This window comes from Lynx rufus, unplaced genomic scaffold (assembly GCF_022079265.1).
Source record: "Lynx rufus isolate CCGP_SWC_20201006 ecotype Redwood Valley unplaced genomic scaffold, mLynRuf1.p SCAF_32, whole genome shotgun sequence".
In the NCBI taxonomy this organism is placed as follows: Eukaryota; Metazoa; Chordata; class Mammalia; order Carnivora; family Felidae; genus Lynx; species Lynx rufus.
This window is the reverse complement of record NW_025814848.1, coordinates 3,273,764-3,286,715: the sequence shown is the minus strand read 5'-3', so window position 1 is coordinate 3,286,715 and position 12,952 is coordinate 3,273,764. Positions and strand designations below refer to the sequence as shown.

The following is a 12,952-nucleotide window of genomic DNA, read 5'->3' as shown; positions in this document are numbered from 1 at the left end:
CAAGGAACAAAAGTATTCGCTTTGGTCTGGGGTGCCGGGAGGGAGCCAAGAGGGCCCTGGGAACCCACGCCTTATGCGCTCCCAGAGAGACAATGTATACCTAGGAATTAATGAACCATTCTGTACCTTAACCCACCAGGTCCAGTTACCATCTGGAATGCCTCCTGGGGGCCAAGTGAGCCTAGGGGTTGGAGTAACTTGTATCCATAGATACATTCCTTGTGGCCGGAGTGGGGCTTTCGAACCCATTTGCCCCCCCTCCCTGGCTGGGAAATATATGGGGCTATCTTTCCTTTAGGGGACGGGCAGGCGGGGATGGCACCCGCTGGATAAAAGGTTTCTTTTTTGTACTGGGGGTCATCCCCAGAAAATATCCCCGAGTTTGCCCCCATGGGTTTATTTTGAATCACCAATGCCAGTTGGACCATGGGGATGGCCGTGATGAGTAAGAGGAGGGATACCAGTAGCTTCCCATTCGGAGGGTCGCTGTGCATTGCCCTTCCGCCAACCACCCGGGCTGTGCCATCAGGAAGGCTGGACGGATGGGCTCCCGGCAGGAACATTTTTATAGAAAAGAGGGAGGCAAGAAGTTATTTGCAAAAGAAAAGATGGTTTCAGGCAAGGTCACCTTGGGAAGGGCAAGGGGTCTTATCACACACATTATGTCACCTCCTTTGGGGTCAGGGGGGGACTGGAAAGGGCCCAAGTAACATATTACCTCACTGATACTGGCCAGAAAATTCCAGATTGCCTGGCTTCAAATTCCACTCCCGGAAAGTTTGAAACTGCAATTAAGTCTTGGTTTGCAGGACTGGAGGCAAGTGACTCCACCTTGGACCTGTGGTTTTCTTTTTAGCGCTAATAACCATAGCACTATTGATAATCAACCCTCTTGTTTTTTCTCAGCTCATTCATTTATTCCTTCACCTTGAAGCACCAGCTGAACATAACCGACCTTCCTGTGTTATTCTGGGATGGCAGTGCTGCCTAGTCGGACAACTTTCAAACAAGATCAAGGTCAGGTGTGACCCACGGAGATCCTGAACAGAAAATGAATCTGATTCAAAGGCCTGCTGTTTTACTTCTCAAAGGCATTTCTTTAATGCCATTTAAAAAGATTTTTTTTTTTTTGAGAGAGAGAGAGTGAGCTGAGGAGGGGCAGAGAGAGAGAGAGAAGGAGGAAAGAATCCCAAGCAGGCTCTGCACTGTCAGCAGAAATCAAGAGTCGGAGGTTCACTGACTGAGCCACCCAGCGCCCCTGATGTTTATTTTCCATAGCGTATGTTTCCTGCACAAATTTCAATAGGAATAAAAAAAGTATACGGTGAAAAGGCTGTTTCTCTCCAGCCCTCTGCACTTGGACATCTTCTGAGGCAGTCCCTGCTAACACGTCCCTTTCAACTTTGGAAACAAACTTACAGATTTTCTCTGTCCCCATGCACAAATGAGTAGCACACTTTACACACGATTCTGCCCCTTGATTTTTCTTACACATTTTAGAGCTCTTTCCATACCGGCACACACAGAGCACCCTTCCCCTTCCGAGCTGCTACATGATTCAGTGGAATGGATGCAGCGTGATCTAACTCTCCCTGTGGGTGGACATATTAAAAATAATGCTGTGCATCTGAAATTGCACAAGCTTGCCTGTCGGGGGGGTGGGGGGACCGCTGGAGAAGGGCCGGCTGGGCCAAAGGGCGTGTCCATAGCCAACGTCAATCCACGCCACCAACCGCCCACAGCAGCGTTGACATCCAATTTAGGCTCCTACCAGAGACTGCCTGCCGCCCGTCCCCTACACCTTCACCAAAAGGCATGGTGAGGGCCGATGGTTTTCATCTGGGGCCCCTAACAGAATATTTTAAAGACCAGGGCGGCTGGGTGGCTCAGTCGGTTAAGCAACCCATTCCGGCTCAGGTCATGTTCTCTCTCGGGTCCTTGAGTTCTAGCCCCGCGTCAGGCTCTCGGCCGCTCTCTGCGCAGGCAGCACAGAGCCTGCTTTGGATCATCTGCCTCCCTCTCTCTCTGCCCTTCCCCCCACCTCAAACATCAGCAAATAAAAAAGCGGGGGAGGGGGGGCAGTTAAAAAAGAGACCCGAACAACCGAACCCTCCTGTCCCGCCTCCCCGACAGGGCGTACCCAGAGCGCACCCGGGCCGCCCACGCGGACACTCCGGGCGCACCCCGGCCCGGCCAAGGTGCCCTTGCGGGTACGGCGGCACAGACCCTCGGGCGGCCGCCACCGACCGCTACCTCCGCGCCAGAGGACTGCGGCGGCCGGGGCTGAACCAGCGCCAGCCAATCCCCGGCCGGCCCCGGCCGTTTTACGGCAGCAGGTCCCAGCCAATCCGCGCCGCCGCCTCCCGCCCTGCGCCCTCCCATAGGCCGAGCGCCGGCGGCGCGGCGCGGCCGTAAGGCGGAGCCGGCTGTCGTGACGCGGGCCCCGGGGGCGGGGGCGGCGTTCCCGCTGTTCGCTGGACTGGGTGTCATTGGGCTCCGAGGAGCGGCGGCCGGGGCACTGCGGGGTGTCTGGTGTCGGGCACGGCCATGGCGGGCGCGCTGGTGCGGAAAGCGGCGGACTACGTCCGGAGCAAGGACTTTCGGGACTACCTCATGAGGTGACGAGTCCCCCGGGCCAGACCTCCGGAACCCCCGAGGGCTCCCGGAGGTCGGGGTTGACGCCGCCCGGGACGCGGGGCCACGAGGGCGCGGGGGCCGGGCGGCGGGGCCAGCGGGGGTGGGGGGCAGCGGGGCGGGCTCCGCGCAGCGCCGAGGACCCTGGCCCCTGGCGCGGTTTCCTGGCCGGATGTCGCCTCTCGGCACCTGCGGGGCAGCTGGGCGCCCAGGTGTGGGGCTGGGAGGGGCCGGCGGGAGGCGCCGGGAGAGCGTGCGCGCGTCCAGGACGCGGGCGCTGCTGCAGGTGCGCTGCAGGTGCGCGCGATCGCCCCTCCTGGAGTCCCCGCGATCACTTGTGCCGGGTCCCGCGCGCCTTTCCGTTTTCCGGCTGCGGAGGACTTTCAGTCCGAGCGGGGAAGGGAATCCAATCTCAAATATTTTTATGCACGAATATTCTGACGGCCAAAGTAAAGCAGCGCGTCTCCAAGGACATGCTTTTCCTTACTCGATTTTCCCTTCACTCTTCCTTTCCGGTTAGAAACGAAGGGCATTTGCGGGTGAAAGGGCCCAAGACACACTTTCTACATTCTATTTCCATCTCGAGTCTTGAGACTCTTGCTTTTATTTCAGAATATGTAGTATAACTTTACAAGTTTTATTTGTGTTATATTATGTTATATTATATTATATCAAACAGAGAGTAGAGATTTTTTATTTTTTTTAAAGTAATCTCTACACCCTAGGCGGGACTTGAATTCACAACTCCTGAGGTCAAGAGTTGCAGGCGCTACCCACCGAGCCAATCTAGTGCCCCCGAAACAGTTTTAAATACTTTATTTAGGAGTTTAAGGTTTGGTTTTCCTGTCTTGTGATTTTAAAACCTAGGTGTTGGGCTATGTTTTGATTTGTTTTGTTTTGTTTTGTTTTGTTTGGGGGGGGGGGAGAGAATCCCAAGCAGGCTCCACACTGGGTGAACAGCTGGACCTGGGGCTCAGTCCCACCACCCTGAGATTCTGAGCTGCCCCGAAATCGAGAGTTCCACGCATGACGGACTGAGCCATCCAGGCGCCCCTGTTTTGTTTTGTTTTGTTTTCCAATGGTGAATAGCGTGCCGAAGAGGCTAAGTGAGGACCACTGAGGACAAATGAGTCCTGTAACCATCCAAAAGGTACAGCGCGAGGGCAACCGAACCTCTGCCAATGTGAAAAGAATTCCGTTTTAAGTCCTGAACTCTGCAAACACTGTTCACTTGTAATTTTACAGAGCAGCAGGGTGAGAGGTACAATTCGGTCTCTCCTGTGATGAATTTGGAAACACGCTTCACTCCCGGCTCTCCAGTTAGGAAGTTTCTGTACTTGAGTAGGACGGTGATCAATGAGGACAGATGTTTAGTGCTGTGCAGCAGGGTGGTTTATCAGAGGAACGTGTTGGGGAAATCTGAGCAAGTAGTCCTGCGAGGGTCAGTTCTCAGCCCTGCGGTTAAGTTTCCCTTGGAATGTTACCTTTTTACTACTGTCTTCTGCTTTGGATAATGGGCCTTCCTAATCATTAGGTACAGCAAAGGATAAAATTGTATGGAATAATTGAGAATACAGTGGTCACACCTTACTCATTTCAGAAAAAATATTGATTTTTAGGTAACGTCCTATTACCTAAGAATAGTTTGTTAAATTTATTTTCGGGGCGCCTGGGTGGCTCAGTCAGTTTAGCGTCCAACTTTAGCTCAGGTCATGATCTCCCAGTTCGTGGGTTCGAGCCCCACAACAGGCTCTGTGCTGACAGCTCAGAGCCTGGAGCTTGCTTTGGATTCTGTGTCTCCCTCTCTCTGCCCCTCCCCTACTCGTGCTCTATCTCTCTCAAAAATAAACATTAAAAAAATGTTTTTTAAGTATATTTTCAAGGAAGTGAGCCCTGCTTTTCTACTTATTTCTATTCTTATTTTTACTATTTTCTATTTCTGTCTTTTTTTCCTAGCAGTTAGGTTTCCCAGAGCCAGACTTTTTAACTCAATATTTTGATATGGTTTAACCTTTCTTCCTAAGATTAACTTCATGTGGTTTACTGTGTGTATACTTTTTCCAGTGTTACTTTGAGTTAAGTCTTGACTAAATGAGGAAGAGAGTGGCAGTGCCCGGGGAAGAGTGCTGTCTCCTGCGGCAGCAGACGGAAGAGTGACTCCTACTCAAGGGATCCCCAGCAAATCCAATCCCAGTGGGCCTCGGTTACCTGCCTGTGAAATGGGTTTAATGATCATGCCCTTTCTGGTTGGGTTGTTGAGAACATTAAGCTGGATGAGGGATGTGAAAATAAATACTCAGACTCCCAATCACCATGCAATTCATAATTTATATTCCGCTGTGTGTGTGTGTGTGACCTACACTCTATACTGTTCTGGAAAAGGTTAAAATCTTGTGAAGCTCTGTGATCCTGACCTGAAATGACTTCTGTGAACTGACTGGATGGAGCGAGATGCCAGGCTGGCTGTGTTTGCCCTGCTGCGGCTGTTGGCAGCAGTGGGGTTTCATGCCCCCCACAGCCGGGGGTGGAGGGCCGCTGAAGGGCTGGTATCAGAACTCTCACCAGGCGATCTTTCTTTGAGCTTTTTCTCCTAGAAAGAGAACCTGCTCCCCCTACAACTTACAGGGGAAAGCTCTCCCTGTGTGTTCTCCCAAGCTGCTGCGCTTTGCAAATGAGAATTAAGCCCAAGGAAGAAAACCTCATCACCTCTCTCTTCCATCGGAAATGAGGGTCTGCACATTCTCACCTCCGCAGTGACTTGTTCCACCGACTTTGCACTCCCTACCCGCGGAAGATCTGGATCCTTACGACCTACTGAGGGGAGACAGAGGTCTTCTAAACTAAAGCTGTTCCTGAATTTGTTTTTTAATGTTGTATTTATCTTTGAGAGAGAGCGCAAGTGGGGGAGAGGCAGAGTGAGAAAGGGACAGAGGATCTGAAGCAGGCTCCGTGCTCACAGCACAGAGCCCAGTGCGGGGCTCGAACTCAAGAACTACGAGATACGACCTGAGCTGAAGTCAGACGCTCAACCAACTGAGCCACCCAGGCGCCCCATAAAAATTATTTTAATAACACAGTTGAGTGTTTCAGCAAAAATATAAAATCCTATTTCATACAGATTGTAAAATTCTGTCACATTGTATGAGTAAGATTGAAATGTCTTTCTTACTAATGTGGATTTCCAAGTGTATTTTAAAACGTTCATTTTTTTGCACCAAGCAACAGAAGTTAAGGAATAGGCTGTAGCCATAGCAAGAGTGTGGACTTTGATTGGATATAGAGTGGAAAAAAAATGAAAGGCATTACGAGGACGTTTGAGTAGGGTCTTTTTTTTTTTTTTTTTAATGTTTTTATTTATTTTTAAGGGAGAGAGACAGAGCATGAGCAGAGGAGGCGCAGAGAGTGAGAGGGAGACACAGAATCCAAAGCAGGCTCCGGGCTCCCAGCTGTCAGCACAGAGCCCGACGTGGGGCTCGAACTCACAGACTGTGAGATCATGACCTGAGCCGAAGTCAGACGCTTAACCGACCAAGCCACCCAGGCACCCCTAAGTAGGGTCTTAATATTAAGTAATTACTGACAGCTTTCGTCGGAGGTGATTTATGATAACGTCAGACCCAAGTGATGAGTTTGAACAGTGAGTGAGAATCCTGGCGCCCGTCATTTTTAGCTGCGTGGTCCTGGACAATTACTTATCTTTTGTGCTTTGGTAGCTGTTTGACAATACAGTATCCTGCTTGGCAAAAGTAAGTGACCCATTTATTCTTTATTATTATGCCATGTTGAATCCTCTGGGTTCTGGTACTCTTTTTTTGGTGCCTTCTGTCTCTTCTCCGGCTGATTTTCTTACCCTAACGAGGATCTTGAATCAAGAACTTCCTGGATCTCTGCTATCTTTTTTTTTTTTTTTTAAAGTAATCTCCAAAGTGGGTCTTGAACTCACACCCCGAGATCAAGAGTCGTGTGCCCTACCAACTGGAGCTGGGCAGGCACCCCTATCTTTTTTTTTTTAATTTTTAAAAATTTTCTCATATACCTTCTTGATGGAGTAAAAGAAATTGCTTTTTGTTTTTCCTTTCTTCATTCTTGCTCCTGAATTTTGGCTAAGAAGAATGAATTAAGATTGAACAAGTAAATTCTGAGGTGTAAGGCATATGCTTTAATGATTGAGTCAGTGACGGTCTGTGCAGATTTATTCTAGAGATTTACCCCCTTTCCTGAGAGAGGTGGATGGATGGATACACACACACACATCTATGTGTGTGTGTGTGTGTGTGTATGTATGTATACGTATATAGGGAGACACAGGATCTGAAGCAGGTTCCAGGCCCAGCTGTCAGCACAGAGCCTGACACGGGGCTCGAACCCACAAACTGTGAGATCATGACCTGAGCCTAAGTCGGACGTTCAACCGACTGAGCCACCCAGGTGGCCCTTGACGTATTTTTAAATGGTACCGAGTTTAACGTTCAGAAAAAAAATCACTGGAAAGTTTTTACAATTCATTCATTCAACAAAGACTTTCTGAATGCGTGGCAAATGCTGGGCACTGTTTGACGTTCCAGAGTTTTAGAAGTGAACAGAATGTAAAACTACTTGCCTGTCTTTAGGGGCTTTCTTTCTGGCGATAACCTGTTCCTGACGGCGAGCTCGCCGTTGCCAGAGCTGTGCGTCACCGCGTCTCTCTCCTGCTTGTCCTTTCCAGAGAAACGCCCCCGTTCAGCCTGTGCCGTCCAGCCTGACGGCCGTGAGCGCTTTCGCTGTGGCCACAGTCCAAATGGGGTGCACCCTGAATGTCTACACGCACCGGATCTCAGGAGCTTAGTACAAAAAAAGAATGTAAAATAGCCCATTCATAAGTTTCTCTCGATTAAGCGTTCAGATGAAGATATTTCCGGTACATCAGAATGAACTTAATAAAATCGACTTCTTTTGTTTTACTTTTGTGAACGTGGCTTCTGGAAATCTTAAGATTAATGTGTGGCTGCTGCTAGTCACTTGCATCACGTGTCTGCAGGACAGCTTCGCTCTGAGGCTTCAGCGTTAGACCGTGTCGCGAGACGGAGGTCAGCGCTGTTGCTGGGATTACCCCCACGTCTCAGGGAGAGAAGAGTGTGCTTGCTCGCCTGTGGCTCTGCTGCGGGAACCAGAGCAAAGTGGGAGGTCGCAGGAACCTGGAGGAACAGACGTCTTTCAAAGCAGCTGATCTCTCTCTCTTTTTTTTTTTTTCCATGTCTCTTGTCTGCGCCTTGGTGACTCCTCACCAAATAGTACGGTAAGAAAATTGTTCTCCTTCATTTCAGGCTTTTGCAGACTTTCTGCACTAACAGAGGTATGGACGGCAGGCCCGGCCTCCTTTGCTTGAGATAGCGTATCCAGCCACCGTGCCTGGTGGCTCTCCCGGTGTCCCCCTGGGTGACCTGGTCCACTCTGGGCGCTAACCCCTGGCAGGACCAGTGCCTCGACTGCTGAGCTGATGGGCGTGGGCCAAACACGTATTTCCAAACAGGGAAGTGGCACCTAGAGGCGTGTACTAGGCGAAGGATGCGTTACTGACTTTCCAAGGCTAGATCTCTTAGTGAATGAGTATTCAAATTATTTTTACCTTTCATGTTCTTTTTAAGAAACAGTGTTCATAATCGAGTATGTAGATAGCCTTCGACTTGCAGCGCTCTGCCTCACGCTTAAGTCCTCGCACCAGAATTTGTAATCCCATCATTTGTGCGGACAACCCCTGGGCTGCTGGGGGTGTGGGATTTCTGCCCTGGTCTTGTCCGTGGCCCCAGCCGTGAGGGAAGACGCCTGTGTGTCCGGTGGGGGAAGCCCCTCCTAGGCAAACTCTGCAGGCTGTTCCAGCCCGGAGGCTGTGCGTGATAAAGTAGATACTGGGCCACCACGCAGTGCGGAGCTGTGGAAAGATTAACTAGAAAAAGATGAAACTAGACCAAAGTGGAGAAAGGACTAGTCAGGAAAGGAGGAAAGGAAGACACTGGGGTGGTAGCTGGAAAATGAAGGGACTCCCAGGAAAAGGACAGGTGGAGAAGGGAGGAAGATGGAGACGGAAGGCTGGGGGCCCTCCGTCACCAGGCGTCTGGGATGGAGGGGAGAGAAGGGACAGCGGCCACCCGTCATCCAGGTACTGGAAGTTAAGGTTCTAGAGGTGTGTCTCACCCAGATAACATCCGGTCTAAAGACAAGAGGACTAGGTAGCCTCCCAGAACCCCGGAGATCGTTTGCACCCACTGTGTCTAGTTTGCGGGGTCCTGGCTCGGTTGTAGACTGTCAGTGCCTAGCGTCCCGGCCCCGCGGGAGCTCTGATGCGTCACCACAGTTTCAGACCTAGCATGCGAAGTAAGCACTGCAAAATGCTCTCCTGTCCGGCCAGGTGTCCTTCTCCTCTATTTTTCTTGGATTTCCCTGGTCTCCTGCTGCTTATGGGAGTTTGGGTTTTAATGACTCCTGGTCAGTGTCAGAAACGGATTCAGCAGCCCGAATTTGTCTTAAATGCTCCAGCGGGCAGCACTGCACAGATTACTGCTTAATATTCTGAAAACTAAGAAGGGTGTTTAGCCAATGACGTGTGGTTTCTTTCATATTTTAAAGTACTGAAAATTGTACATTCATAAAACAATTTTTAATGTGCTGGAAAAGCCAGCAGCCAGTTTTATCAAATTGGGTGCCGCTGCTGTTAAACACGGGCAACTTCTTGGTTCCGGGGCGGCCGTGGTCACAGCACGTGGCACGTAGGCGGGGGCTTTGCCATCGAGAGTAGTTTCCAACCTTAATTTCCTAGGATCTGGCAGTTCTGAGTGCGGATTTCCAGGCTCTCTGATCTTAATCTAGTTCACACGAGCTGAAAAGCAGGTTCTCCCCTCTTAGGGTACTTTCTTCAGAAAAAATACCCAATTTAGGATCTGCATGGTAAGAGATAGTGACAGATCTCTTAATGAGCATTTGAAGGGGGAGGGGGGCTGATAGATTTAAACATTACCTTGCGGAGGATAGTTGTAATGAGGTTTAAGTTGTGCCAGGAGGGCATGGGGTGAGAAGTTAATCGGATTGAAAGTTCTCTGGGCGGGGCATTTGGTTCCCTGGTGGGAAGCTGCCAGATATTTTCTGCCTCTGGGCTCGCCTTTGAAGAGCAGCCCATTTCTGGGCTGACCCTTGAACAGTCAGGGCCCAGATGTTAACCGGCCTGCAGGCCGTGCACACGATGGTGAAGACCTGTCCTCACGCATTTCCGTTATCTGCGTTATCACTTAAGGGAGGGCCGCAGCTGTTCACGCCCGCCTTACCCTTTTCCTCTTCCCTTTCCCTCCTCTCATTTCTGTAGCACTTCTGGGGCCCTGTAGCCAACTGGGGTCTTCCCATTGCTGCCATCAATGACATGAAAAAGTCTCCAGAGATTATCAGTGGGCGGATGACATTTGGTAAGGATGCGACTGTGAACAGTTGGGGGGACTTCACGCATAGAATCACGCGGAATATGGCTCCCACGCTCCGCTGTTTGCAAGTGACCTATAGAGTGACATGGCGTTGGAACGGCGTTGCTTGTCCATGGGGAGGAAAAAGCGGAGTTGTTTTGAAATATTTATCTAGAAAGTGTTGGGGTCCTGCGTGCCTTTCAGATGGGCACGCAACTAAAAACCGTCCTCTCGAACCTCTATTTGGAGGAAGTGCCTTTAAGTGCATTTGGAGCCCTGCTACTTGTCCTTAAGGTGTTGTTGCGGGATTAAGTAGCAGTTCTTCCAGATGGTGGGCCGTAAACAGTTCTGAGGGGACAGGAAGTGGTCTGAGCTACTGGCCGCTGCAGCCAACAGACACGCCCTTAAAGTGTTTAGTAAGTAAGGCACCAAGCGGCAGAGTAAAATGTAGGATGAGCTTCCCATTCACGGAAGCATTTAGGCAGTGACGTTCTTCATCTGCCACGAGTTTTAGCAGGAGAGATTCTTGTTCCGATTAAAGGTGATCGAGCCCTGACCTCCGAGCACGCAGCTCGGGGTCTGCTGAGCCGTAAGTCATTGCCTCGCTTTGATGTTTCTGACAGCTCTCTGCTGTTACTCCTTGACGTTCATGAGATTTGCCTACAAGGTGCAGCCTCGAAACTGGCTTCTCTTCGCCTGCCACGCCACAAACGAAGTCGCCCAGCTCATTCAGGGGAGTCGCCTTATCAAATACGAGTAAGCCCCTTCCGGTCTCATCACTTCCGTTTTGAGAAATTATGGGGAAGGAAACTCAAATCTGGAGGCGTCGGGGGCACCGGGCGTGAGTGTGTGCGGAGATGATGCGTTAGCTGTGGGGGAAGCTGGACTCTGAGCAAAAATACGCTGTTGAAAAAAAAAAATATGCTGCTGAATTGAAAACAGTGAGTGCACTGCAGGTTTGCTTATTAAAACATGCAAATTGACAGGAAGTAGGATATTGCTGTTTTCATAACATTTTCGGTTTTAATAACCGTAAAGGTGTCTTCTCAAAGTCATCCAAGTTCTTGGAGGCCCCAGTGAAATTTGTCTCAAACTGAATTTTTCTTTGTGTTTATTTCCAGGATGACTAAAAAGGCATCAGCATAACAAGGGAAAATGAAAAACCAGCTGTTGGAAGGGAAGCTATGCCACTGCTGAGTCAGTCTGCCTCACGATAGGCTCGCTAAGGAAAACGGGCTGGCTACTATTTTTACTAACCAGTTTTTCTAGAAATAGCTGAGAGTCCCGACGCCAACTCTCTGCTGCCTTACAAGTACCGAATATTTTACTTCTCTTCGTAAAGAGTAGCTCAAGATATGCAATCAATTTAGTAATTCCCGATGATGGTTTTATCTGCAGTAATACGTATAGTACCTGTTAGAATTTACTTAATGAAAAACCGAAGAGAACATCGTTTATAATTATTAGCATTTAAGTACTCAGAATTCTTAACTGTAATGACCACGAGACCGACGGCTGGCCACATACTCCAATCTCATTGCCAATGTTTTGAAAAAGTGTGTATTTCCGTGCAGTGTGTATATTGAGCTGCTGGAACTTAATGGCAATAAATGATTTAAATATTTGTCAAATGAGTGTGATATTAAGTATCTTGCTGGGCTAAAAAACCGCAGAACCAGAATGTCCCTGGAAAGAGCGTTGTGCGTAGAGTGGCGCTCCTGGAAAACGAGGAAGGCGGCCGGGGGACGGCGAGCTGGACGGCCGGTGTCGGGAAGGCACCGACGGTCACTCAGAATGCGCGCTTTCCTCCGGGCGGCGTTAGAAAGTGCACCCACGGGTGGCACCTGGAGCAGGCCATGGGGTAGCTGATGTCGAGCCGAGCCGTGCCCCCGAGAGCCGTCGGGTGACAGCCCACAGCAGACAGGCGCGTGTCCCCAGCTCTGTGGGCGCCCGAGCAGGGGAGTCCATGGCTCAGGAGCCGCTCCGGGGAGTCGGCCGGGTGGGGGGAGGCCACAGTGCTGAACTGTCCCCACGGATGGCGACACCGCTTTCTGTGGCAAAGAGCGGCAGGCGGATCCGAGTCATTTCTCGCTGTCACTCTCTTTAAAGGCGCGAGACCATGGGCAGAGCGTTTTCACCTGTGCTCCCGTTTCCCCTCTGGAGGTGAGGGGGCGCCGCCTCCGGGGTGCCCTCAGGCCCATTGCTCCGCACTTGACCCGAGCGGGGGTCGGGCGAGAGGACCCAGCGACGAGAGCCCGGACTGGCTTAGCGAAGTGAGAGCGCCAGGTTCCAGTCGTGCAGGTAACGTCGCTTGTGAGAACCCCAGACCCCAGGGTGTAGAAAGTGCCAGCTGGAACCTGCCTGGGGCTTCTGGCTGCCCTCCGGTGCCAGTCACCGCTGGCGTTCTGGTTTGGGATCTTCCTCTTTTAAAAAAGGTTTTGTTTCAATTTTATTTATTTAGAGAGAGCACGCACACACGCGGGGGAGGGTCACAGAGAAGGCGTGACAGAATCCCAAGCAGGGGCTGCAACATCATCACAGAGCCCGATGTGGGGCCCGAACCCACAAACTGTGACATTGTGACCCGAGCCGAGATCAAGAGTCGGACGCCCAACCCACTGCACCCCCAGGCGCCCCTGGGATCTTCCTCTTTCTTTTGTCCCTTGCAAGAATTCTGGTCCGCCCGTCTCACGTGCTCCTGGGGAGCAAGGGCCTTTCCCGCCTCTGAAGGGACGGCTGTCCCGAGAGCCTCGGGGATCGTGGTGCAGACACTGCAGACCTGCGAGCAGGAGGCCTGATGACACAGTTCCGCAGGCTGCCTCAGTGGGCCTCCCCATACACCTGAGAAGGCAGGCAGAGGCCAGCACGGTCCCTTCTCCAGCAGGTGTTCCTGA

At 51.0% G+C, this 12,952-nt stretch overlaps 1 protein-coding gene across 3 annotated transcripts; it reads left to right on the top strand.

Annotated features, from left to right (window-relative positions):
• Positions 1–2,468: 2,468 nt before the first annotated feature.
• Positions 2,469–11,689, top strand: MPC1 (mitochondrial pyruvate carrier 1). Of its 3 annotated transcripts, none has more exons than XM_047093153.1 (5): positions 2,469–2,618; positions 7,906–7,909; positions 9,968–10,064; positions 10,682–10,814; positions 11,180–11,689. In XM_047093153.1, the coding sequence occupies exons 1-5, from the start codon at positions 2,548–2,550 to the stop codon at positions 11,202–11,204; spliced, it is 330 nt and encodes a 109-aa protein (XP_046949109.1). In that variant the 5' UTR covers positions 2,469–2,547; the 3' UTR covers positions 11,205–11,689. The 3 variants fall into 3 exon arrangements, with proteins under 3 accessions (XP_046949109.1, XP_046949111.1, XP_046949110.1); XM_047093155.1 differs by lacking the exon at positions 2,469–2,618 and adding an exon at positions 6,138–6,380; XM_047093154.1 differs by lacking the exon at positions 2,469–2,618 and adding an exon at positions 7,000–7,700.
• The last annotated feature ends 1,263 nt before the right edge of the window (positions 11,690–12,952 follow it).

Excerpts from the sequence above, each read along its gene's own strand:
- MPC1 (XM_047093153.1), top strand. The coding sequence starts at position 2,548 with ATGGCGGGCGCGCTGGTGCGGAAAGCGGCGGACTACGTCCGGAGCAAG. Across the intron at positions 10,065-10,681 it reads CAGTGGGCGGATGACATTTG|CTCTCTGCTGTTACTCCTTG; the intron begins GTAAGGATGCGA and ends TGTTTCTGACAG. Across the intron at positions 10,815-11,179 it reads AGTCGCCTTATCAAATACGA|GATGACTAAAAAGGCATCAG; the intron begins GTAAGCCCCTTC and ends GTTTATTTCCAG.